At 41.6% G+C, this 27,731-nt stretch overlaps 1 protein-coding gene across 4 annotated transcripts in view; it reads left to right on the top strand.

The window, feature by feature from the left end:
• Positions 1-22,990, top strand: part of GRK5 (G protein-coupled receptor kinase 5) — a 322,114-nt gene extending 299,124 nt beyond the window's left edge. For 2 of the 4 annotated variants that reach the window (XM_027851586.1, XM_027851588.1), the window contains exons 13-16: positions 7,345-7,482; positions 8,197-8,334; positions 12,799-12,930; positions 18,704-22,990. In XM_027851586.1, coding sequence (XP_027707387.1) covers positions 7,345-7,482; positions 8,197-8,334; positions 12,799-12,930; positions 18,704-18,802 — 507 coding nt within the window. In that variant the 3' untranslated portion in view covers positions 18,803-22,990. The remainder of the gene's footprint in view (positions 1-7,344; positions 7,483-8,196; positions 8,335-12,798; positions 12,931-18,703) is intronic. The other 2 variants (XR_003568226.1, XM_027851587.1) reach the window with 2 other exon arrangements.
• The last annotated feature ends 4,741 nt before the right edge of the window (positions 22,991-27,731 follow it).

The raw sequence follows: 27,731 nt of genomic DNA, 5'->3' as shown, positions 1-27,731 counted from the left end.
ATCCCAAAGCTAGACAGAAGATCCCCATGCTACTCCTCACTCCCCACAATCTCAGTTCTGGGAGGTTTTTATTTACTTTCCAGCACCTGCTGGAGATGAGAACCTCATCCTTGTTTTCATGGGAGCAGGCCTTGGCAAAATGTTCCAGTGGACAGGGGACAGGAAGGGACCTCAAGAGATCATCTGATACTGGCCTTTTGCCTTCAAGTAAGGCGAGGTGGTATCATCTTCATCTCATAGAGGGAGAGGCTTCAGTGACTGTTCTCCTGTTAGCACCATCTTCTCAAATTCCCAGTGTCCTCATGCTGCCCTCTGGCTGCCCCTTGCTGTAGTATCACCACCGGACAACAGCATGTAAGTTCTACGGGGTAGGGATTCTGTCTTATCTAAATTTCATATTCCTGGTGTTCTTTGCACACAATATGTACTTGTAAACATTTAATTGAATGTCATCCTCCTGACCTCTTCTGTATTAAAAATTGCACCTCCCTCATTCCAGTCTCTATTCTGCTCTCCTACCAGGTTAATTAGATAAATGAATGTGTTTATTAATGTGTTACTCCTCTGAAACCAGTGTTAATTCAGGGAGAAAAACCAACTAACTTTTATTTGCTGAAGAAAGCCTTTCAAAAGAGACCAGTAGTAGGGATAGAAGGGATTGCAATAAGGCCAGTGGGGAAGGGATGTTTTGGACTGGGATGTTTTCGTCAAAACCAGATCATAACAGGGTGAATTACCCTATGTGGTCCTCTACCCCCAGCTTTATATCCAAATGAAACTGGGATAAAACATGTTAAAAAGACAAATTGACTTGTTGATTGGATGGATGGATGGATAGATTCACAGAGAGACAGACAGATAGGAACCTTGGGAACTTTTTGCATCAGTTGGGAGAAGCCAGCATTTTTCTCCCTCTTGAGCTGATCTCCTGAGTCACTGCCCGGGGGAGTCTCATGGCGGCTCAAGCCAGGGCATGTCAGATCACACTGTGCGGACGACCAGTCACTCCTCCTTGGCCTGAGAGGGATTTGGGCATCTGTTGACTTGTGGCTAGTTCTTTCTTCATTAGTCGTAATCTCTGAGGGCTCCTTTGCAGTTGTACAGGTCTCTAGGTGACAAGATTGGATTTCTGAGATCTGGGCAAAGAGCCACTATCTGAAAGCACCACTCCTCCTGTAGCACTGTCTTTGCCCCCGTGCTTTTGTCAAATCCCAGTGGCACTGGTGGTTACTGAGTGCCCCGGGGCCCAACAGGTAGACTCGGGAGGCGACCTACAACTATTCCCGGGCCCAAGCTGTGAGCACCTGCAGCATACTTGTCCTCTGCTTCCCCCTGGTGGCTGAAATGGACTCTTGGGAAACAAGACTCGGGGAGACTTGGGCAAGTCCTGGGTTGATCCCAGTGGCTGCTGCCTTCCCTTCTCCAAGGTATCTGAGTAGTCACCCTCCCGGGCTGAAAAACAAACCTATCCCCTTATTTGCTCCTTTCTCTCCTTTTGAGGGGCTAGGTTTGGGCTTTCCTGAGGACTATTTGATCATGAAAGTCAGCCAAATCTTCTGAAAAAATGTTTGGGACCTGGAGTTTGGAGCTAAAAGACATCAGATTTTGGAGAGCAGAGATTTGACTAAGAAGCCTCTTCTCTCCTCAAATCGCTGAGCATCCTTTACGATCATCATCATTCCCTCCCCTGTTTTTCTTCTCTGATCTGCATTAATGAAAAAACAGTAACTTCATCTAAATAGTAGAAACAAAAGCTAGCCCAAACTAACTAATAGTGGCTTTCACTAAATATATTTATTTAACCCCATCAAATAAGTCAGGTAGATGATACAGTGGATACAGTGCTGGGTCTGGAGTCAGGAAGACCTAGGTTCAAATTTGGCCTGAGATACTTACTAGCTCTGTGACCCTGACCAAGTCACTCGACCTCTGTTTGCCTCAGTTTCATCTGTAAAATGGGGATAATAATAGCACTCATCTTCTAGGGTTGTTGCAAGGATCAAATGAGATAAAGTGTTTGGCACAGAGTGCTATGTAAATTTTTATTATTGCTATTGTTATCATCAAAGGAGTCCTTCATTATTCTACTGAGTAGAGGAGTCTCTGATACGCTGTAGATTTAGGCTCATGCCATTTTGAGTAAGGAAGCAGCAAGTCAGAAAAGCTATTGGAAGTGACCATCAGAGTTCTAAAATGTTTTCTTAAGTTGAAGGGAATAATGAATATATTTTCTAATTCATGATTTCCCAAGTTGCTATTTCTACTTCTTTTATTACCCACAGTGACTGTTTCAAAACTTTTCCTGTGTCCTTAAGCCCCAGACACGCTCTTGGGCTCTCATACTTGCAGGGGAATGCCTTTCTTTATTAACTGAGAAGATTGAGGCCACCTGATGGGATGTCCTGAAATTCTCTTCTTATTTCTATTCAGCATCGTCACCTGTTCTCCCCTCCTCTCTTTTCTCAGAGGAAAAGGTCTCCCTACTGCAGAGTGATGCTGATCTTTCTACTTGTGCCCATTTCTTTCTACCTCCTCCAAGTCTTTGCTCCAGGATTCATCTCAATCCATGCATCTTCATCCTTTCTTTCTCTGCTCAATCCTTTCCCTCCATGTACCAACATTTTCATGACTCCTCAGGCATTAAAAAAATTAAACTCTTTTTCCTTCTTCTCTGTGCATGTAATCAGTCTGGTTTCAACCTATGTTTGCAGTCAGTTCATATTGCCCTCTTTCGTGCACTCTGAGTTCCAGCCAAAATGGACTTTTCTTAGCTGTTCTCTGAACTTGACATTCCATTTCTCACCTCCACCTCTTCACAGAGACTCCCCCATGCTGCATCCTCATAACTCTTAAATTCCTTCCAGGTTCAGTTCAGATACCACCTCCTTCACTAAGCTTTGCCCTGTCTTCCTACACCCCCCCATCTTTCATTTTCTATTTTCCAGGTGCTCCCTGTCTCCTCAAATTGTCCATTTATTTTCTTGCTTGTGTACCTGTTGTATCCCTGCCAAAACATGAGTCTAGAGAACGTTTCCATTTTGTCTTTATATCCCCATAAAGTGCCTCGCACATATTGGGTTCTTAATGAATGTTTGTTGAATTGAATTCAGCTGCAGTCCTCTCTTCTCCCCTTCACAGCCAGACTTCCGGCAAAAATTCTTTGAACTCTGGGCCTCCACTTCCTCAGCACCTACATTCACCTCAACCCATTGAAGTCTGATTGTCATACCCACCGCTTGACTAAATATGCTCTCTGAAAATCACTCTAGCCAACAGCATTTTTTTTCAGTCTTCAGCCTTCTTGAATTCTGCAGCCTTTGGCCCTGTAGACTTCAGCCCTTCCTCTTCCTCCTCCTTCATACTCTCTACTCGCTGGCAAGTGTTTACAGCCTGCACACAGGACACATTTTTAAGCTTAATTTGCATTAATAACATTTTCTCTATCACTTTATTATTGCTAGACTATCAGTAAAACAATAAATCAAACTCTGACTTATGGTTTGACAATTTCTGAGGAGTAAATGCTCACACTGAAAATTTAACAATGGGTTTATGAGTGAGTTAGAGCTGGCTCCAGCATACCCCTGAAGAGTGCACTTTCCTAGTTGTCCCACCTTTCCATAACTTTTCTTTCTTTTTTTACTGGTTCCTAGACCCTTCTCATCCCTAAGTTAGGCTATGTGTTCCCCAAGTTCCAACCTCAGCCATCTTCTTTTTTCTATGTTGAAATCTCCTCCATTCACACCATTTAATCATCACATCATCATGAATGATTCCCACGTCTCTGTCTATGGCCCTGGTCTCTCTCCTGAGTTTCATTCTTAAATTCTCCACAGGACATCCCCACCTGAATGAAACACCCACTCTCTTTATGTCCTCCTCTCTCCCCTAAAAAGCCACCTTGAGATTAATGAAAAGGCAAACATAAACTGAAATCTGCAGGTAAACTAGTCTCTCCCAGACTGTCTCATAGTCATTATAAGCTACAGTGTTTTAGCTAAACTTTGCATCTCTCCCAATGTATTAGCCCAGTGCTCTGTATATTGCAATTACTTAAAAAGCATTTGCTGTATTTATTGAATTGAATAAAGACTTCCTCCTACCTTTTGCTCCTATCACTTATCCTCATCCAGTTAGTTGCCAAATTCGAGCTAAGCCATCTCTTGATTGATCATCTCCTCCTTTCCATTATTATTGGCACCAATCTAGTATAAACTCCCATTGACTCTCACATGGCAACTTTTAGTAGCCTCCTAACCAGATTCCCTACTTAGAGTCTCTTCCCTTCCCAATCCATCTTCTTTTTTCTTCAATTTTCTTTTTTTTATTTTTTTCAACATTCACTTTTATAAGATTTTGAGATCCAAATTTTTTTTCTCCCTCCTTTCTTCTCCTCCCCTCTCCAAGAAGCCAAGCAATCTGATATAGGCTATACATGTACAATCATATTAAACCTATTTCCACATTAGTCATGTTGTGAAAGAAAAATCAGAACATAAGGGGAAAACCACAAGAAAGAAAAAAAGAGAGAAAATTAGTATGCTTCGATCTGCATTCAGACTCCATAGTTCTTTCTCTGGATGTGGATAGTATTTTCCATAATGAATCTCTTGACATTATCTTAGATCTTTGCATTGCTGAGAATAGCTAAGTTTATCAAAGTTGGTCATCGCACAGTGTTGCTCTTTCTGTGTACAATGTTCTTCTGGTTCTGCTCTCTTCACTCAGCATCAGTTCCCAATCCATCTTCTATACTACTGCCAGATCAACCTTTCTAATGTCCAATGATCCTTTGATCATGGTTCTCTCTTGCTCAAAGCCCTTCATTGCCTCCTCATTGCCTATAGAATTAAGATTGAATTTCTTATCCTGGTATCCAAGGTCCTCTACAATTTGACTACAACCTACTTTGCTAATTTCCTCTCATACTTTTCCTCCTCATGTTCTCTTTGCTCCAACATAATTGGGATAATTGCCAAAGCCCAGTCACCTTTATTAATATGGTTCTCTCTGTCTAGAATATTCTCTCTCACAGTAATGTGATTAAATTGATGTGTTAACTTACAGGGAAATTCTGATTAAATAGTATTGTCAATATCGTGTTGGTTTTAATATGAAGAGATAATATTTTTAAAAGGTCAACCCAATAATAACTCACACAATATTATGCTTAAAGATTTACAAAGTAATTTCTTCACAACATCCCCAGGAAGTGGTCGAGTATTATCCCCATTTCACGATATTGAAAGTGAAGCTCAGAGAAGTTAAGTGATTTGCTCATGGTCCTACAAAGAGGAAGTAGTAACCCAAGTTTCTACTAATTCTTTCTGCTACACCGTACTATCTTTCTATGTAACCTTTCCAGAAAAAAGTCACCTCTGGATTAATCAGAAGGCAAATGTAAATTGAAATGTGCAGGTAAACCAGTCTCACTCAGACCAACTGTACTTATGCATTTATCCTTCCAATGAAGAAGAATCCCAGTAGGCTTTGGTTGCAATGACCTTCTCCCCATTGGAAGCTACTCATGTTTCTAATTGGCCAATTAGATTAACATCCATTTCCCACAGTGTTGTCATTAGGGACCAGAGAACCCAGTCTGCTAGAAAGGCTAGTGTTTCCCACTCATCTTCAGAGATTGGAATAAAGCCTGCTGCCCATCCTCTGCCTCCATAGGCATACATATATCCTCTCCCAGGAACGTGGTGAAAATGACTTAAATTCCAGTTCTAGCAATCCTCTGTCACCTGTTCTGCAGCATAACATCCTTACTTTTAAAACATATTAGCAAATTGTGAAGTGAGCCTGAAACCAAAAAAGCTGATGTGATTGGGTTAGAGAGAAGAAAAACATGTCTGCCACTTCTGGGGTAACTCAGCGCTCCAAAAATGTCCCAGAAGGAAAAGTGGTGCAAAAAAAGATGAGCAGGAAACCCAGATTCACACGGTTATGTCTTTATAAACAGTCTATCAGTAAATCCTTATCAAACATCTGCTAAAGGCAGTCTAGTATAAAAGAGCATTGGTTTTGGACTCAGCAGACCTGGTAGAATCTCAGCTCTGGTCCTTGCCAGCTGTGTGACTTTGGGTAATCTGCTTCACCTGTCTGAGATTCAGCTGCCTCATCTATAAAATGGAAATAGCAATAATAATAGTGATCATGATGATGATACACATCTCTCAGAGTCGGTAAAAAAAAAAAAAAGGAAACATGAGTTCTAAACCCTAAAGTGGGGAAGTGTAGGGGGAAGAGAAAGAGAGAGAATAAATTATTATTATGACAGGTATTATGGAGGATTCAAAGATATCCCAATATACACAGTAGATGCTTAATAAATGTTTGGTGAATGGCTGCCTAAGACTTGTCCACCTTATCTTCAGAAAGCTCATCTAGGGAACCCAGGTTATGTACATTGCTGTTGTAGTTCAGCCATTTAGTCATGTCTGACTCTTCATGACCCTGTATAGGGTTTTCTTAGGAAAGATGCTGGAGTGGTTTGCTATTTCCTTCTCCAGTGGATTAAGGCAAACAGAGATTAAGTGACTTGCCCAGGATCACACAGTTAGTGCCTGTCTGAGGCCGGATTTTAATTCAGGTCTTCCTGACTCCAGGCCCCATAGAGCACTCAATCCACTGAGTCATTTAGCTATCTCCAAACAATACCAGAAACTAATCTAAATGTTAAATAAATATTATAAACTGTTAGTGCTCTAGAACTTCAGAGGAGGCAGCTTTGGGATTATTTCTTTTGTTGTTGTTTTGTGGTAGTTTGGGGAGTGGGCGGTTGTTCAGGGCAGCAAAGTTGCATAGTAGATAGAGTATCAGGTCTGAAGTCAGGAAGACTCAGCTTCCTAAGTTCAAATCCAGCCTCAGGCACTTACTAACTGTGTGACCCTGGGCAAACTACTTAACCTTGTTTGCCTCAGTTTCCTCATCTATAAAATGAGCTGGAGAAGGAAATGGCAAACCCCTCTAATATCTTTGCCAACAAAACCCCACATGGGGTCATGAAGAGTCAGACACGACTGAAAAATGACTGAACGAAAAAAGGGGTGTGTTTTCTAGAAGCAGCAGATCTTTCCACAGGACCTGTGTTTGAGGTCCTGCTTTTGTCCCTTTACTAGTGGTGTAACTATGGCCAAATCACTTTCTCTCTCAATGTCTTGGTTTTCTGGCCTTTAAAAAAAAGGGGAGAATCGCCCTCCGGTGGCTGTGTGGGTAGTGCTTGGTAAACTGAGCCGGCAAGATTTCTTCTGATGCTCTGTATGCCCAAGTCTTCTGCATGTGCCTGCCTTCCTGCAAATGGTCCAGAATGTTTCACTGCCCTGCCCTTATTGATTACAGCTACTAGCCAAAGATGCAAAGCAGAGGCTGGGCTGTCGAGAGGAGGGCGCTATGGAAGTGAAGAGACACCCGTTTTTCAGGAACATGAATTTCAAGCGACTGGAAGCAGGGATGTTGGACCCTCCCTTTGTACCGGATGTGAGTAACTCCCTCCTCCCTGACAGCTTCCCTGGAGTCATTTTTAGACCGAGGTTGGTAGAACATCAGCTTCTCCAACACGTTGAGGGTATCTATATTCCTCTCAAAGATCATTCCAGCGATAAATGTTTGTGGAGTGTGGGAAGAGCAGCATAGCAGAAGACAGGAAACTTGGGTTCTAGCCTCTACTCCACCGCTAACGACTTGTGCAACGTGGTGCTGGGCACATACCGCCTCTGGGCCTCGGTCTTCTGTCCACTCAAAGAACCTACGGTCTAATAGAGGAAACAAGACATGCACAAACAACTGGAAGCAGAGGGTTCTGGGGGGTGGGGGAAAGCACTGGTTCCAGAGTCAGAGCCCTCTGTTTGTATTTGGCCTTTAGGCTTGCTGACTCAGTTTCTTCATCTGTAAAATGAGGCAGTTGGATGAGAAGGCCTCAAAGGTCCTGTGAGCCTGCTTCAGAGCCCAGTGCTAGGAGAGTTCTGAGGAGGGAAACTAGCCCTTCCAGCTCTGAGTGATGAGCCAGACTAAATGACTTTTCAGGGTCTTTCCCCAGTCCTGACAGTCTGTGATTTTGTCGTTCTGAGTGCATGTCAAAGATGGAGTGGGCTAGCCTACAGCAGCTCCTTCCTGGGGTATGGACCCAGCCTGGGCCAAGCCCATGGGGATCAGAGACTAACCCCTGCCCTTCTGTTTCTCCCTGGGCCATAGCCCCGGGCCGTGTACTGTAAGGACGTGTTGGACATCGAGCAGTTCTCCACAGTGAAAGGCGTCAACCTGGACCACACAGATGACGACTTCTATTCCAAGTTTTCCACAGGATCCATATCGATTCCATGGCAAAATGAGGTGAGCACAGGCTTTGTCAGTCTGGTCCATTTGGGAGGGAAGGGAGAGGAAAAAAAGGATTGTGTGTGTTCCTTGTGTTTTACAGAGGCAGGGGAGCAGGGGACAGTAACCTCTAGCCAGAGGGCTGGACAAATTGCCATGAACTTCAGCTGCTGGACAAAACTACCAGGGGTCAGGCTTCCAGAGGCTGGGAGGTGCTATATCAAAGTCAAATCAGGAAGGGGAAAGGGGCCAAGAAGAAATAGAACCTACTCTCCTCCCCTGTAGTTGGGCATAAAAAGTGCAGGTCTCCACCCTCATAGTCCAACCCTTCACTAGAGTACAGCAAATTGGTGGCAATTGTCCTGAGCCCTATCCCCTAGGAATTGTCATGCAAAGTTTTACTGCTGAGCAGACTGGGATACAGCTGAAATGATGGGTCTTTTAAAAAAAAGATGAATTCCTATAAGCAACCCATAAAACACACACATACACACACAGAGCCAAATGATAGACCCCTCCCCAACCAAGCTTCCTTTAGGTGATTTCTTTTTTCCTTCTACCAGGAGTGGGGAACCTGAGGTCTCAAGACCACATGAATCCAAATCGCACAGAACAAATCCCCTTAATTAAAGGATTTGTTCAGTAAAACTTGGACTCAGTCAAAAGGCTGCACCCGAGGACCTAGAAGGCCACATGTGGCCTCAATAAATCTGGACTATTGTTGACTTGCATTTTAACCTGGCTTCTCTTGAACATAAATGGTTTGGGGGTAGGTTGGGAGCAGTGCACAAAGTCCACAGAGCAGATTACCCTGTGTTCTATATTCCACTGAGGACAAATCCACCCCTGGCCTGTTGGGCTTACACCTAGATACCACTCTGACTCTAAAACGGCTCTTAGAATTGGGGCTGGGTTCAAATCTTACTTCTTACATGTACTGGCTGTGTGACTGGGGGCAAGTCATCAAAGCTCTGAAAGTCTCAGCTTCCTCAGCTGTAAAATGGAAATAACGCCTGTGGTTTTTACCTCATTGAGTTTTTGTTTTTGTTGAAGGCTCAACAAAGATTATGGAATTAAATGATTTGCAAACTTATAGAAATAGGAGGATGGGAGAAAGCTTGAGACACCTATATCATAGATGCAAATGATTATATTATCCTCAGTTAAGGATCCATGCTGTATATACATGTTTGGGAATCAGTAGTGTAGATGGAGGGATCCACTAGACTGGTAAGTGATTTTGAGAGTATGAGAAAAGTAGAACCTAAAATAATAACTCACATTTTGATAGTTTACAAAGCTTTTTCCTTGCAACAACTCTGCAAGATAAGTAGTGCAAGTATTTTCCCCCCATTATAAGGGTAAGAAAATAGAGTGGTTAAGTAACAGTGTAGTGTAGTGGGAGGTGAAGTCAAAGGACTTGAGTTAGAATATGAGGTGTGCCATATCATTATTATCTCCTCAGTGCTTAACATAGTGTCTAACACATCAAATTTTGTTGCTGTTCAGTCATGTCTGACTCTTTGTGACCTCATTTGGGATTTTGTTGGCAAAGATACTGGAGGGGTTTGCCATCTCCTTCTCCAGCTCATTTCACAGATGAAGAAACTGAAAACAGGGTTAAGTGACTTGCCCAGGGTCATACAGCTATTAAGTATCTGAGGTCAGATTTTAACTCAGGAAGATAAGTCTTACTGACTCCAGGCTGGGCATTCTATCCACTGCCACCTAGCTGTCCCAACACATTGACCAATTGACTTGTATGACCTTAAACAAGTCACCTTCTTGGGTCTCCAAATCCTCACTTGTAAAATAAGGAAGTTAGATTTGATAACAACAAAGGTTCTTTCCAGCTCCAGATCTATGGTCCTGTAATTTGCTCCGGGTCACATAGTTATTAAATGGCAAATCACAGACTTGAACCTGGATCTGATGAGTTCATTTGGAGGTTGCTTTGCAATATACCATGCTATCTCTACTCTCCTTCACAGGTATCTCTCTAGGCAGTGTAGCTGGGGCACAGCATAACGGGGTGGAATAGGACCGTGCAGAATCCCCTTATGTTGTAACTAGAACACCTCAATCTAACTTCACTGAGAATGCCATGTGGCATTTGACTTGAGAGGGAAGGGACGATCTCTAACCACCCAATGGTGTCAGGATGTCTGCTGAGATGAACAGACTAGCCTGAGTGAGTCCTAGCCCCTTCGACTATGAGTCTAGGGCATTCTGAAAGCATGGGCTGCATGCCCTGGCACTGGCCCTTCTTCCCCTTCCCCTCATAAGCCGATGATTATGAATGAGTCCACACCACACTTTCCACTCCCATGGCTTCCAGCATCTACAGAGCAAAGATGGTGCCATAGTGTACCTCAAAGCAGGCAAAGCATTCCACTGGGACAAGAGAGGGATGTGTTCAATCTTAATGACTTACTTGATCCTCACTTTTAACCATAAGGTCTAGATTCTGCCACAAGTATTAACCAGTTCTATAAAAAGAAGGTAAATTTCCATTTTAGTTTTCACCTGAAACGTGGCTTCTTGCTCATGGACACTTAGCTCCTATTCACCCTTCATCCCTGTGGGAAGATTGGAGCTTCTCAGGCTTAAGTGTTCCTAGGTTCATAGATTTAGAGATAGAGGGATTTCAGAGACGTCAAATTCAACCCCTTCTTTTACAGATGAACTGAGGCCCAGAGACGTCAATAGATTCACCCAGATAGTAAGTGAAAGAGCTGAGATTTTAACCCAAGTCCTGGGGGTCCAAATGGGTGGTGCTTTCCTGACTGTTCTCAGACTTTCCCTTACCTTCCATTCCCAAATAATAACAACAGCAAAATAATTTATCCTTGGAAAGCTATGTGGTACAGTGAATAGAGTGCCAGGCCTGGAGTCAGAAGACTCATTTTCCTGCATTCAAATCCGGCCTCAGACACTTACTAGCTGTGTGACCCCTGGGCAAGTCACTTATTTTGCCTCAGTTTCCTCATCTATAAAATGAGCTAGAGAAGGCAATTGTAAATCATTCCAGTATCTTTGCCAAGAAAACTACAAATGGGGTCATGGAGAGTTGGGGCACGACTGAAAAATGACTTAACACAATTTATCCCTGACATTTGTAAAAATGGAACGTGACTCTAAAGGCCTTAATTGGCAATATCTTAAAACTTAGTAAAGAGCATGGGGTAATGTGAGGCTCTCAATCTGTGAAAGAAGAGCTTTGTATCTTTAGACAAGCTACTATTAATAGCAATCATGCTGCCACAACATGAGTCAGCCCAGCATGTCTGTAATAATAATTCCTAGCATTTATATAGCACTTTCTTCGAGTTTGCAAAAGAGCTTTTCTGATACCTCATTTTATCTTACCACCTATCTTGTGAAGGCCAAATGAGATTAGTGGAGAAAGTACTAGGCTTCAGGACAGGAATGCCTAGGTTCAAACCTCAGCTCTAACTGTTCTCAGCTGGAACTGAATATAAACAACTCACTTGATGTCCCTGAGCCTCAGTTTCCTTCTCAATAAAATGAGGATAATAGACCTGTAATGTCACCCTCACAGGGCTGTTCTAAGTCTCAGGTGGGGTGATTCTTGTGAGGAGCTTGGCAATCATTAAAGCATATATCAGTTGTTGTTATCACGTGAAAGTACTTGGTAAGGCTATTATATTAATGTCAGTGTTATTTTTAGTAGTACTAAAATGTTATTTTCAGTGATATTATTTTCAGTAGTACCACCTCATTAGAGAAAGACCCAACTAACTTTTTAAAAAAAATGTTTAGGCTAATAAATATTGAGTAGTTACCTGCAAGGTCCATAAACAGGCCATCAAGGTCATAGACTTAAGGCTATAAAAAACATTGGAGGCCAGTTAGTACAGATGAGTAAACTGAGGCCCAGAGAACCCAAATTCTATATCCAACATTACACAGATAGCAAACAGAAGAATCAGGATTTGAACCCAGGTTCTCTGACTTAAGACTCAGCTCTCTTTCTACTTTACTGAGCTTCCTCCAGGTAGAATTTTTCTGACACATAATAAGGTGCCCATGGCTTTGCCGTAATAATTTTCTGCTTTAATTTCCTTTAAAAATACTCCTTGGGAACTGACTTCAGTCATAGTTTCCTGTCTTCCCCATCTTTCTTGAGAAGGGTTTGGCGTTCTCAGCATGAAGCAAGATTGGGAAGACACCTAGAGGCCGCTTCCCATCCTCCCACTAACAGAGACCTCACTACCCGCTGCTGCTGCCTCAGTTCTGCCAAGAGCATTTCTTCAAAAACTAAGGCTGAGAACTCTGGTGCAGCCGCTTACCTCTCAGTTAAAAAGAGAAGAAATGAAGCTCCTAGGTTGCAGAAGGCAGTTTCTTCTTCCAGATGGCAGGGGCCTTGTTAGTTTGTCTGCTTTGACTTTCTACTTTCTGCAGAAAGTGACAGGATGTGGCTTCTCTAATGCATGTCTGGCTTTGCCTCCATTTCTCCAGATGATAGAAACTGAATGTTTCAAGGAGTTGAATGTGTTTGGACCCAACGGTACTCTTTCACCCGACCTGAATCGGAGCTACCCTCCCGAACCGCCAAAGAAAGGCTTGCTACATCGAATATTCAAGCGTCAGGTGAGACCTCAGGCTGAGTCCAGCCACATAACCCCTGAATTCAAGCAGATACAGTAACATTTTGTCATCGGTTCTCATGCCAGAGTGAAAGAACCATGGCTTTGGAGCCAGAAGAGCAGAGTTCAAATTCTAGCACTGCATTTTGTCTTCTGAACCTCGGTTTTCCCATCTATAATATTAGGTATAATGACACCTGTAATACCATGTTATAGTGGTTGTGAGAATCAACTGAGATAATATCTAAAAAGCAATAAAAGAAAAAAAACTGAGCTATTTTTAGAGGATCCAGAGATGAAAATGAAATAATCAGGCTCCCAGGACTTCCTTTGGGCCACCCCCTCACCTACAGTGCAGGAGCTGTTTGGGTGGTGTAGATGGTGTTTTGTTGAGCGAAGCACCCTGGTGTGGTTGACCTGAGTTTAGAGCCCACTTTTGCCACTGTCTGACAGTATAACTTTGAACAAGTTTTCTGATCTCTAAGATAGAGGCATCACAGAATCAGAGCTGGAAGGGGCCTTAAAATTCGTCTCATCTAACCTACAGACGAAGAACTGAGGCCCGTGAGGCTAAGGGACTTTCCCAAGTTCAGTCATAGGGAGGAAGTGACATAGCCACGATTCAAACCCAGTCTCTCTGATATCAGATCGTCCGGCATTCTTTCCCAGCATCATGCTGATAATACCCACCCTGTCTAGCTCAGAGTCTCAGAAACAGAGACGTAGAGGGCTTCCTCACCGATCAGTGGGCTCCAAGGACATCCTCCAAGCTCTGTCTAGGAGAGTCCAGTACCAGAATAAGTTGAAGACATAATCAGAAACCCGTAAATGGGTTTCTAATTGTGTTGTTGTTGTTGTTGTTCAATTGTGTCTGACTCTTTATGAGCCCATGTGGGGTTGTCTTGGCAAAGATACTGGAGTCATTTGCCATTTCCTTCCCCAGTGGATTAAGGCAAACAGAGGTTAAGTGACTTGCTCAGGGTCACACAGCTAGTGCGTGTCTGAGTCTGGATTTGAACTCAGGCCTTCCTGACTACAGACCCAGGGCTCTATCCAATGGTTTCCAGTAGCCTACAACAAGTTTGTTCAGGGATCTACTTAGCTGCTAGGATCCTGGGTCACACACCACACCAATTGAGTTAAACTCAATTGACCTTGAGAAGTTGACGGCATAAGAAAAACAACTCCAATGTGAACAATCATAGAGGAAAGTGAGAGCTAGAAGGATCTCTGAGATTAAGGACGCTCATTTTATAAATGGCAGAGCTAAGGCACCAACTTGAGGAATGACTAGCCCAAAGATCACAGAGCAGATTAGTGGTACAACCAGGTTATCGGTACAACAGAAGAACTATAGAGCAAAGAGATCAGTAACCTGTGACCGTCCCTGACAAACAGTGGGCTAGGCAAAGGGAGTCCCAGGGAGGGAAGAAGACTTCTGGCAGTTACAGTGTTTGCAAGTTCCAGGACTTCATTTGGACTCTCTAGATTCCCTAGTCTAGTCCTGATTTTCAAAGTCCACAAATCAGGAGAACCCAGCAATATATATTCTACCCCACAGAATCGCTCACTTTGCATTCAGGAAAATACTGTGGTGGGGTGGTGTAGAATTAGGAGTCTGAAGTCAGGTGGACTAGGAAAATATGGTAGGGGGGTCAGATGATCTGGGTTCTGATCCTAGCTCCTCCATGAATTTCCTTTGTGATGGTGGGCGGGTGGAGAATGGGAAGGGAGCAAGTCAACTTCAATATCAGGCAAAATATAAAGCACGTTCTGTGTGCAGAACAAGGTGCTCAAGGTCTGGGGAGAGTCAAAGTTTAGATGCGGCATTTTCCCTGCCCTCATGGAGCGTGAAGTCTAGTAGGGGGATAATATATATACATGGTACAAGTGAACACATGAAAGGCACAGACACAATGTTGATCCAAGTCTGAGGAGACTTTCTTGGCTGGAGGGAGCTGAGTTGATATTTAAAACGTTAAGAAATGCAGGGAGGATATTGTCTTTTTTCTGATGAATCAGATCTAAGTTGAGCAATCTTTTTGAAAAATGAAAGAGCCAAAAATCTCGTTTTTCTTTCCAAGGCTCTGACTAGGAATAGAAGGATGGGTGGGATTTCATCAGATAAAATAGGAGGCTAATCAGGCATTCCAGACATAGGGAACAGTGTGAGATTGATGGCACGTGGTCCCGAATGGCAGAAGCACATGGTACATGTTGGGAAGTAGGATGAGAGACAGCTCAGTATTAACCTTTGCTTTGGGTAGTCAGTCGTAGCACACTACCAAAGGGTCAGGAGGTGCATGCATGCACATGCCAAAGAATGGGTAAGTTCCACGTGATTTGAGGCATGCCCGGCAAAACTCGAGGAAGGTGGCTGTGCACTCTTTGAGAACCGTTGTCCTAGGCAGTCAGGAGTCTCAGGTGGACATTGGTGGGTGCTGCCACGGCTGGATCTGGGCCTGAGGAAGATTAGTCCGGCCGACTCAACAACAGACATTGATTAAGCAAGTATGATGTGCCCTGAACTGTGCAATGTGCCGGGAACACAAGATGAAGAACTCCATAATGCCCGACTCCCAGAAGCTCACGGTGTAACTGGGGGGATGAAGAGAGTGTAGAGTTTGTATAAATGGGTATGAAACGAGATAGAGTATAAGCAGGGCAAAGGAGGGAGCAGGGCAACGTGCTGTCTGAAAATCTGAGGAGGAAGAGGTTCCCTTCAGCTCAGGAGATGAACAGAAATCTGGTTCTTGGAGAAGCGGTGTGGGGGAGGGAAGAAGCAGAGGCAGAGCCCAATTAGGAACGCACCGGACAGTCCAGGAACGTGCTGATGCGTGCTGGTGGGAGTCGAGAGGAGGAGGAGGAGATGGGAAAGAGGTCGCTTTACCTTTCCAAGCGGAGGCTTTCCCACACGTGCAGTGGGGATGTGAGCACCTGCCCTGCTCCTAGAAATGCTGGGGGGCTCAGATGAGATGATGGCGATCACAGTACGTCCGGATGTAAGGATTTATTCCTGTTATGGGAGTGCGGGGCACTAAGCTATCTCATACTATTTTGCCCCTTCACACAATTCCTACTGACTCCTCAGCTCCCCTTTCTGCTCATCCCTGCTGTAGGCTCCAGGACAGAGAGGACAGGGCTTAACTTTGATGACTTAGCAAAGGAGGATGGATACTGTGCTGCTTTGGAAAAGACTTTCTGGGGAGATGAGGTGGATGGGTGGGGGGATCTGCTTTGAGGGTGCTGTGGAAAAAGAGGGCCCAGAGATCTCCAGCCTGCGTCAGATTCCCTGAGGGACACAGGAGCCCTAAAGAGTTTTGGAATGTAGGAGTGGTCATGGAGATCCAGGGCATGGATGTGGTCCATAGAAGATGACATTAAAGTCACCTCTTTGCTCCATTTCCTTTGATGTTTCCTTGTCCCAAATGCAGTGATCTGGAATTCTTTTGTGCCATTCACCAACTTTAGAATTGAGTTGGGAGGAGAAAGAAGAGACTGGAGCAGCAGGTCTTGAAATTTTCTTTACCACTACCCCTGTGAGGGCTGCCTTCTCAGCCCCAGAATCCTTTGCAGCTCACATTGCTCTTCTCCCTTTCCTCCCCCTCCCAACCAAAGGAAGCCAAACCTGCAGCTCATTTCCCTCTTGAGGCATGGCTGTTCCTAGAGCCAAGAAAAGTTAGTTTGCCCTATCTGTGCAGAGCAGCAGGTACTCTCCCTTCCCCAGAACAGTTGTTAGGAATTGTGATGTCTTCCTAACACCCAGGAGGCTCCAGTCATGAGCCTGGACCGGATGCCCCTCAGAAGGTCTTGGGGAAAACTGCAAATTCCTTAAAAGAAAGGGGAGCAGGAATTTCCATCAAGCAAATCACAGCCCTGCTTACAATGCTATGAATGCTTGGTTAGTAATTCTGAACCAAAAGAAAACTTTAGTAGCTAAAAGTGTTCCAAGTCATCACCACGAGGACCACACAACTACCATTCATATTCCCAGGTCCTCCCCTTTCAAAGCATCTGGAAGCCAGAGGGGTCTGCCATGCCCTTTTCCCTACGTCTTCTCTTTGTCTATCAGATGACCCCCAATATCGCCCCAACAATTTCTCAACAAGTCTGATGGAGGCAAATGATACGCAGATGCCCTCTTAGCCCATAGAATTTCTCCAAGGAGGATATGACATAGTGGAAATCTCTAGGGAGGCTTAGAAAATCACCTCCAAGGCAGTAGCTGGGTTCCACTTTCTTCCTCTCCACTATATGGGGTGTAATTGAAAGAGCACTGGATTTAGAATCATAAGACATGAGGTTAAGTCACAGCTCTCCTTTATAACCAGGCTACTTTCCCTCTCTGGATCTGTTTCACTATTGGTAAAATGAGGCAACTGGGCCAGGTATCTCTAAGGTCCCTTCCAACTCTGAATCCTAGGTGGTGCAGTGGATAGAACTTCAGGCCTGGAGTCAGGAAGATCTGAGTTCAAATCTGGCCTCATAGACTTACTAGCTGAGTGACCCTGAGCAAATCACTTGATCTCTGCCTCAGTTTCCTCATCTGGAAAATGGGGATCATAATAGCACCTACCTCCTAGGATTTTCATGAGGACAAAATGAAATAATAATTGTAAAGCACTTAGCACAGTACCTAGCACATAGTAAGTGTTATATGTAAAGGCTTGGCACTATTATTATTATTATTGATATTATTATGGTTTTCAATATGCAAGAGTTCATTAGATAAATGTTAGCGCCTAAGAGTTCTCACTTAGAAGTTCACTAGGAAGAAATTAATAAATCCAAACAGGTGGATTCTAGGCTGAAGACTAGAGATGTTGTCACTGCCTAAGTAACCCCTGCAAAACTTGGAGTCCCTGAAGCTCACTGAGCCCTAAAAACAACAATCTGTATGTCACAGGGATCAGGCTGTGAATTCAGCATGTACAACTTAGAAGATTTTATCAAGATTCTTTAAAGCTCCGTAAGACATTGCATTGATAAGCAACATTGAGTTAATTACTCCTGGAAGCCTAGTCTGCACAGAGAAAGCACATGACCTTAGAAAAGCACAGATAGACTTGCACAGAATAACAAAGAGCAAAGCAAGCAGAACCAAGAGAACATTGTATACAGTAACAGCAATATTGTTTTAAGAATAGCTTTGAGCAAATAAGTCATTTTGACTATTACAAATACCCAAATTAACTACAAAGGACATATGAAGGAAGAGGCTATCTGCATCCAAAAAAAGAACTAATAAATACGAGTGTGTTGAATGATTTTACATAGATATGTACATATACATATACATATATACACATATTTGTATCTAATGGTAGCCATCTCTATGGTAGGGGGAAAGGGGATGGGGGGAAGGGAAGGGAAGAAAAAAAGAAATTTACATGATAACTTTATTATATATTTAAAAGGAATAGCAAGTTGTAAATAATAGATTTATAGTTTCATGTGCAATCATCTTTTATATTATTATACTATGTTATGGAAATGCTTTGTTTTATTTCATAAATTAAAAATAAAACGATTAAAAATAAAATAAAACAATGGACAGCAAGCAAGAGGCAGAGACAGGGAGATGACCCAGTGCCTGCCTTCCTTCCTTTCTCCCCATAAGCTTAAATACTACCTAAGGAGCCCCTGACTTACAGAGAGCTTTGGAGATGTGCTCATCAAACAGGACAGAGAGTTTCATTTTAGATGTTTGCTTAGTCTAGGAGATGTCTGTCTCTCTCTGTCATTGTAGCAGGCCTAATGGTTTTTCTCTCTTCCAGCATCAGAACAACTCCAAGAGTACTACTAATTCCAAGGCGAATTTTAACCACCACATCAACTCCAACCATGTACGTTCAAACTCTACTGGAAGCAGCTAGTTTCAGCTCAAATCTGGGAGTTTTAAATGGGGCCACGCCCTAGTCCTTCCACTTTAGAAACAGAGCTCCTGCCAACAAGCGCCACCACCATCACTGACTTAGGCCAATGCTTCCGCCCCTCCAAAAGCCAGAAAGAGGCCCTGTCTAAATCTTGGAAGTGGAGCCTCCAATTTTCCTGAAGAAATCCCCACTCAGGTCTGTTTTTCTGGAGGGGGCCCTTGGACAACTGGTGTGATGGCACTTGGTCTCTGTAGAACATTGCAATAGAAATCCAACAGATAATACAACTTGCACGTATTTAAATAGCATCATACCTAGAACTGAATTTTGTCCTTATTATTTTTAAAGAAAAGTTTTGTAAATTTCTCTATTGTCTCAGTTTACATTTTGTACATTTGTATTTAAATGAAAGTCAGACTTTGAGGGTGTATATTTTCTGTGCAGCCGTTGTAAAGCCATGTGTTTTAAGACATTGAGGGGAAAGGGGGGGGTGGGATTTTAAAAATGTGACTCAAGACTTCCAGAGCCTCAATTGAAAAATTGTTGTTTTTATTAACTGCAGAGAATTACTCCAATTTCACATGAGCTAATGGATTATATTTCCATACATGCATTTTATGGCACAATTTATTCCTAACTAACTTACATTTGTTTGTATATTTGATTTATAGCAACACTGCTTACAATCTCTCTGTTAGTTTGTAATGTCTTGTACTAAATGCCAAAAAAAAAAAAGGAAAAGGGAGAAAAAGGGCATACTTGTGACTTAACCCCATTTGAGAATTTCCTCCATGTGAGGCTGGGACCTGCTGGCACCATTGAGTTTAACACCAGGTTTTTTTTCATAGATTATCAAAATATTTGTGGTATGATTCGGGATCTTGTTTTCCATTCTCCATCCCCTTTTCACATTAGAAATAGTCTCCAGGAAGAAGAAGCATGGTCAGGACCTGGAAGACTTTGGGCCATTGGTCCCTGGGCAGAGAATATTATCTTTCCTACCTAGTGTGTCCTGACCTCTTGTTTCCATGCATTTCCCTAAAGTTTAGGGTTTTTTTTTTTTTGAAGAGGGAAATGTAAGAATGATAAGAATGAAAGGAAATCCCAAGTGTCTTAAACTTTTACAGGCAAAAAGAAGCCTAGATAAAGAAGTCTGTATCAGCTCTAATGTTTGGTCAAGAATAATAAAAAACAAGAAGGAAGATTTCCTGAGATTTTTCGGTGCCTCTGCATGTAACAGAGATTCCTTCTGAGGTGTCCTAGAGAGAAGGAACATAGTAGTACAGAACAGAAAAAAATTAAATTAGGCCTCTCATGCAAATCCCTTCTGGTTCCTGTGTGAATAGTGAGTGAAAGGGTCTCTAGTTACAGAGCCCAGCATATGGGTAGGTTGGTAAGTAGCCAAAGATCAGGCAGGGGTGGATTTCCCTGGTTTCTCTGGTGCAAAGTTGGCTGGCCCATGGAGAGGACCAGCAACCAAAATGGTGGCATGGTACTTGAGAGGTCAAACAAAGGCAGTTCTGAATTAAGAAAATAAGGGTGCCAGTCACTCTTCCAAGGTCAGAACAGAGGTTTGAGACAAAGAAGACCCTTCCAAGAATCTGAAAATACAAATTAGAAATGTAGGTAGTGACCCCAGCCAGGGTGAACAGAACCAAAATGGGTAAAAGACCTCTGGAGACAATCCCGGTTTCAAAGGATCATAGGATAATAGATACAATTGGAAGCAACTTCAAAAGCCATCTTGTCCCACCTCCTCATTTTACAGATGAGAAAACTGAGGTCTAGAAATGTTAAGTAACTTGTCTAGGATCATACTTCCACGTAAACTGTTTCATCCCTAACACTGGGTTCCCCGATCTCCCTTCTAATGAAGAGACATTGAACAAATCATCACATTCTCATACTAGCACCCCAAGGGCTCCCACCTAAGTAAGGCAAGCAATGGATTGGCCTGACTCCCCTTAAGGCATGCCAGGATTTGCTGCCATCATTTCGCATGGCCTTCTGCATTTCTGGGCTATGGTTTGGTGGATTGCCAGTGTTTGGGGAGGAGACCACTCAGAACTTAACTTTGCTTGGGTGAATTAAATAATAATGGGGAGTTTTCAGGGAGAAGCATCTTGTGAGACTTAAATTCACAACCTAATTTCATAATCATAGAATGTTTGAATTACAAGGAACTTTAGATATTCAACCCTTTCATTTTATATATGAGGATATTGAGACCCAGGGATGAAAAATTACTTGCCCCAAATCACACAACTAGCAAGTGGTAGAACCCCATCCTTAGATCCTGAACTTCAGTTATGTGCCTTTTGGGAAGTACGCATATACTAGAAAGGGAGGTGAAAATGGAGCTGTATAATTTTGAGGTGGTTCTACAAATAAATGGGAGAAAAGAAATATTTTAATTTCCCTCATATGCCGTTACTCTGTAGTATTAATTTCCTGGACTAGTTCTTGAACTAATTGGCCATCCTATTTCCTTGGGTTGGGCTGGGGGTAGACAGTGCCATCCACCTTTGCCATTTTTGCCAAGGAAATGGAAATTCCTTTGAATAGCAGTGTTAAGTCCCACAACCTTGCTGATCTTCCCTTCTCAATGACAGAATGGAAGATCATTCTGTAGAAGGACCCAAAGGACCACCCTGCCTTCCTAACATTAAGGGCTTCTCTCTATTTACCCAATCTATTGGTATTCAAAACTCTTTAGGTGGGTTAGTATTGGGGGTAAATGTTCATGCTGTAAGGAGAATGTAATAGTTGTTTTCAGTGTCAAAACCCCACACTGATTTTAAACCCCCTGGAGAACATTCAAGAAAACTTTAAATATGGCTCCTACTGTTTTTCTTTTTGCTAGACCTTGGCTCACTTGGACTTTATCAAAAGCACGGGTCTCAACATTGATTCCTAGAAAGCCTTGAGGCTATCCTTCTCTTGTTATAACTGCCATAAATGTTCACAAGAGTTGCAGCTGAGGTTACTTTGCTGCTAAGCCCCCAAAATCATTTGAGCCTAAAGGCCAGTGCCCAGCTGTTACAAGAAAGCACCTCATTAAAGAAATGCCCAAGAGACCGTCCATCTATATCACCAACCTCTTGAGTCAATCGTCAGAAAGTCCTCCCCTTCAAGCTTCATCATCTACATCTGTTTTAAGACCAAAAAAAAAAAAAAGTAGTTATTTGTGCAGACATCTTTGGATGATCTGAGTTAAAAAAAAAAAAAACATTTGAGCTCTATGTAAAAGAATTCCTCTTTAAGGATGTGATTTTGTGCACAATTGACATAGTGCCTTTGAGGTGAGACCCAAGGAGTGGGCCCTGAGTTGTACAAAACTTCTCTTTGCTTTTGTCTTCAGTAAGACAGTGGTTGTCCCTGAAATCATCATCATTATGATCCATTATTGAGTTTCCTCAATGGTTCTGGAGACCACTCAAGATATTGAGGAGACAGCTTCCTCCTACACACACACACACACACACACACACACACACACACCCAGCCAGTCCTCACGAAACTGACATCCCAGGAGGCAGTTACCATAGTAGACAGGAACGTTCTTCCTCTTTTGTGTCCACGATCAAAGAAAAATACTTAAAAGAAGAGAATAAATATATTAAGCACCTACTATGTGCGAGGCACTGCTAAGCGCTTTGTAAATATTATTTCATTTGATAATATGGTTACAGAACTCTGCACAGATTTCCCTTAACTCTGCCATCTTCCACTGCATTTTGAACAAAAAGAGGGTGCAGCTTCCTTCTAAAATGTATTGCTCTTTGGCAGTGGGAATATAGTCATTCCTGGATTTGTTCTGGTTTGTTTTGTTTTGTTTTGTTTTGGGGGAGGGCTAGTTCTGCTGCTTAAACTGGAGCAGTCAATAGCGTGATTGCATTATATCAACGCCTTACAGGGTAATAATTCAGGGACCAATTTTACCTCTGGTTCCAGATAAATGCGCATGGCTGACTCCACTGGCTTCAGTGGGTGCTGCTTGGGAGCAGAATTTGCCCTCAGGTCCTTAAATTCCATCTGGGATACGGATTGTCTTGGGTGCCTCCCTGTGAAGACAAGACAGTCTTTTAAGAGACCGGAAGTTCCTATGCCTTGCTTTCGTGATCATCAAGGAACATCCACAGTGTTGAAACTCCTCTTCTTCCATTCCCATCCCCCTTTCCTGAAGAAGTCACATCATTTCAGATCTTTTCCTTTGCCGGCTGTTGGCCAGATGTTCCAGCAATGCCAGGACTGTTCTGGAGCATGACTAAACCAACAGAGTGAGCACACCTCTTGGACAGTTTCCCTTAGAGGCTCATCAGCCTTGGGTTGGGGCCAAGTCAATCTCCCTTGGCAACCAGAAAAAGAAGACTCAAGAGTCTCTTAGCAATCAGGTGTCCCCCAAGAAATCTTCACCCACTAATAATAAATACATACTATATCCTGTCCAGGTAATCTTTGTGCTTACAGCTCCCTCCTTACCACATGGCTCCTGAGTGGGCTTCAGGATGAACAACTGAATGTGTCTTCTTTGAGTTGCCGTTCTAGTTTTAATCTGGGACATTCTGGTGTGACTTTTAACATTTTTGCATTTGCTGAGGAAGGTGAAGGGCACACAGATTTCTTTGTGCAGTTTCACATCACATAGTTAGGTCACATGCTTTCCCCCACAAAGCATCTCTCACCTGGACAGAAGAAGCGCCTTCACCTGCTTAAACAACCAGTCAGCCCACCCAATTTAAACACCAACATTGCAAATTCACACTCATGCCCATGGACATATTTCTAGTTTGATTATCAAAACCTGCTCTACTGTGGTCAAGATATGGACATATTTGGAAATGTCATGCTGTCTCCAAGAGGGAAAGAGCTTTTCCAAAGGATTTAGATGTGACTGTTACGAGTCAGTTGGAAAGTCATTTTTGTAAGCACTCCAAAACAAATGTTCTTGGTTAATAGTTCATGGCTTTTGATCTTGTTTTAATAATAATGATAATGATAATAATAACAATAATCATCATTCCAGCATCTTAAGATTTCTTTATCTCTCTTTCTCTTTTTTTCCCCCTGGAAGATTTTCACACTGTTTGATAAAACTAGCTCTGTTTTGAGGTTGTTCTGGAGATAGTGGTTTTTGTGTTCCCTGGCTACCCTAATTCTCTGTACATTCTAATAACATCACAGTGCTGCTGTATCTAGATCAAACCACTGTTTTGTTTTGTTTTGTTTTTTAGAAAAATAAATTCCTTAATTTAAAAAAAAACCAAAAATTTCATGCATTTTTTGCTAGGTACTCTGTAGGCTCATGCATAGTCTGCAGGTAGGTTCTGCATGGAGATACCTACAGTTCCTAATCATTATTTACACTTGGTAGTTGACATTGGTCACTGCACTTGACAAGGCTTAGACGTTTATTCACTTACTTCTCCCTTCAACATTTGTTAAGTATCGAGTTTCCACAAGGGTCTGTGCTCAGCATTGAAAGGGATTGATTCAGGCATTTGTTAAGTACCTGCCATAGCAAGCACACTGTGTTTGGTGCTAGGCAGACAAAGACCAAGATAAAAAGAATCCCTGCCCTCATGGAGCTTACATTCTAAGAGATACAAAGATGAATAGAATCAAAATCATAAAATCTTGGTGCTAAAGTCACCCTCAAGGTCATAAAGGACTTAGACTAGGTCTAGCCCTACCTGAAGCACAATTTACATATGAAATATTCCTAATGAGTAGTCATCCAAACTCCACTGAACAGCTGCAGTAACAACAAATTCTCTACCTCTTGAGACAGTTCACTTAATTATTAAACAGCTCTGTCTATATTAGGAAGTTCTTCTTTATATTAAGCCATAATCTGTCTTCCTGTAATTTGTATCTATAGTACTTGAAATGTATAATATACAGCACACAAAATGTTTATATAAATTCAATTATAAACTACTCCTTAAAGAAATTAAGAACAACTTACATGGCTAGAGAAATATTCAGTGCTCATGGCCAATTAATAATGCCAATATAATAAAAAAATAATACCACCAAAGTTAATTTATGGTTTTAATATTATATCAATCAAATTATCAAAGGAATACTTAATAGAACTTGATAAAATAACAAAATTTATTTGGAAAAAGATCTAGAATACTAAAGGAAAAAAGTAGAAGAAATAGAGATGAAAGAGAAATAGTACTTCCAGACCTCAAGCAGTACCCATCGAAATCATTCGGTATTGGTTAAAAAATAGATCAGTGGAACAGATTACATAAGAAACAATCAGAAACAAAGGAACTCAATAATCCAAAGCTTGATAAGCCAGAAAACAGAAATTAGCTAGGAAAGTATTCCCTTTTTGATGAAAAAAAAATACTACTGGGAAAACTGGGAAAAGGTCTGGCACAAATTAGGCTTAGACCAACACCATATTCCATAATACATCCTAAATTGGTATATGATCTTAATATTAAATACCACACCATTTTTTCAAAAACTAGAAGAAAAGCAGATCACATACCTTTCACAGCTATGGATAGGTGACATATTCCTAACCAAATAAGGTATTAAGGCAATTACAAAAGATAAAATAGATAACTGATTACATGAAACCAAAAGGTTTCTTACAAGCAAAATTAATGCCCTAGGAAGGAGTTGAATGGGAAAAAAAAATCTTAGCATCCAATTTTTTCTGATAAGGATTTGGTGTTCAAGCTACATAAACAACTCACTGATAATTAATAGTTAAGAACAAAAGTCATTCTCCAGCAAACAGATAGTCATAGGATATGAACAAATAGTTCTCAAAAGAAAAAAAATTTAAGCTATTAACAGCCATATGAAAGACGGTTCCAAAAGTCACCAGTCATAGGAGAAACACAAATCAAGACAACCCCAAAGTTTTACCTAGTACCCTAAACATTGGTAAATGTGACAAATGATAGAAATAATTGATGTTGGAGGGGTTCTGGGAAGATAAGTACCTTAGTGCATTATTGGTGTAGCTATAAAATGGTACAATCATTTTGGAAAGCAATTTGAAATTATGCAAATAAAGTAACTTAAATGTCTATACCCCAGGGGGACCTAGAGATTCCACTACTAATCTTATACCCAAGGAAGACGTTGATAGAAGAAAGTTCCCATGTAGATCAAAATATTAATAGCAGCACTTTTTGTGATAATATAGAATTGGAATCAAAGTAGATACTCATTTCTTAGGGGATGACTAAACAAATTATTGTATATGAATGTAATGAAATATCACTGTGTTGTAATAAATTTTAAATATGATGAATACAGAGGAGCATAGGAAGATTTACACAAACGGATCAAAAGTAAATGGAGCCAAGAAAACTTTAGATACAATGACCACAATATAAATGGAAAGAATAACCACTAAATAATCAAAAGTTATGTTATAAAATTTTTAACAAATACAACTCTAAAGGAGATATGAGAAAATAGAACCAATCCTTTGTAGTGATTGGAGATCCACAGATGTGGCATATTGCCATATTTTGGGACTTTTTCAATGTATTGATCAATTTTGCTGATTTTTTTCTCTTCTTTTTCTTTTTTTCTTTAAAAAATTTAATTTGTGATGGTTCTCTGGGAGAGAGGTGGGAAGAATGCTGGGGAAATTTTTGAAGACATTAAAAAAGACCAACAAAATTTAGTTCAAAATTTTTGTAAAGTAAAAAAAAAAGATGAAGATAAAACAAATCAGTAAAATGAATATGTACTGCCTGCATAAACTTGAGCAAGTTAATCCATCAATAAACATTTATTTGGTGCCTATTGTGTGCCAGGTACTATGCTACACACTGGGGATAAAAAAAAAAAGGCAAAAGACAGTCTCTGTCCTCAAGGAGCTTACTATCTAATGGGGGAGACAACATACAAAGAAATATATACAAAGCAAGCTATATATATCAGATAAATAAGATTTAATTAACAGAGGGAAGGCTCTGGAATTAAGAAGGGTTAGGACAGGCTTCCTATCGAAAGTGTGATTTTAGCTGGGATTTAAGGAAAACAGGAAATTCAGTAGTCAGAGGAGAGGAGGGAGAATGTTCTAGGCACTGAGAACAGCCAGAGACAATGCCTGGAGGTGAGAAATGGTATGTGTGGTGGTTAATTAATAATAACAGAGGAAACAATCCAAGCAATATGATTTATTAGCAAAACAGGTATAATAAATGGGTCAGTGGACTCCCCAGTCAGTCCAAAGACCCTGAATAGAGACTAAGACATATTTTTATGTATTAAAATAATTAATCAAATGAAACTAATTAATTATAAGAAAACAATTAACCAGGATACAAACCAGGATACAAAATTAGATAATCTAATTCCTAATTGGAGGAAAGATTAGGGGTTTTCCAAGTTGGGAGGGGGGAAGAGTGAGTTTCGGTCAAGTTGAGAGGGGTACAAGCAGGTTTTGGGGTCTTTTCCCAGAATTGAGAGATGATCATTAATTGCATCCACCTGCATTTATGAAATAATAGATGGCTTATGCCATCTGATTTCTGATGGATGATTTGAAGAAAAACAACAAGATGGAGATTACATGTGGCAGCACAAGATAGAGGCAGTGTTCATGAGGTAGATTCTAATTGGTTCTTTTGATTCCCACACCAAACCAACTCCATTTTATAACTGGCCTTCACTCCATCTGGTTAGTTGTCTTGTTCTGAAACAGTCAGAAGACCTGTGTCACTGGATCTAAGAATGTTGGGGAGCAAGGTGTAAGAAGACTGAAAAGGCAAGAGCGGGGTTAGAGTATGAAGGGCTAATCTTCTTTTCTATAAAATGAAGAAAATTAACTAGATGACCTCTTAGGTCCGTTGGAACTCTATAGCTCTGCTCATATGGATTGTAGAAAACCTAAAATCCCTTGGAGACCTCATGGTCCATGAAATTGTTAAGTGAATTTTGG

This window comes from Vombatus ursinus, unplaced genomic scaffold (genome assembly GCF_900497805.2).
Source record: "Vombatus ursinus unplaced genomic scaffold, bare-nosed wombat genome assembly UNPS02009205.1, whole genome shotgun sequence".
Lineage (NCBI taxonomy): Eukaryota > Metazoa > Chordata > Mammalia > Diprotodontia > Vombatidae > Vombatus > Vombatus ursinus.
Note: the sequence above shows the minus strand (reverse complement) of the source record. Positions and strands in the feature narration are given on the sequence as shown.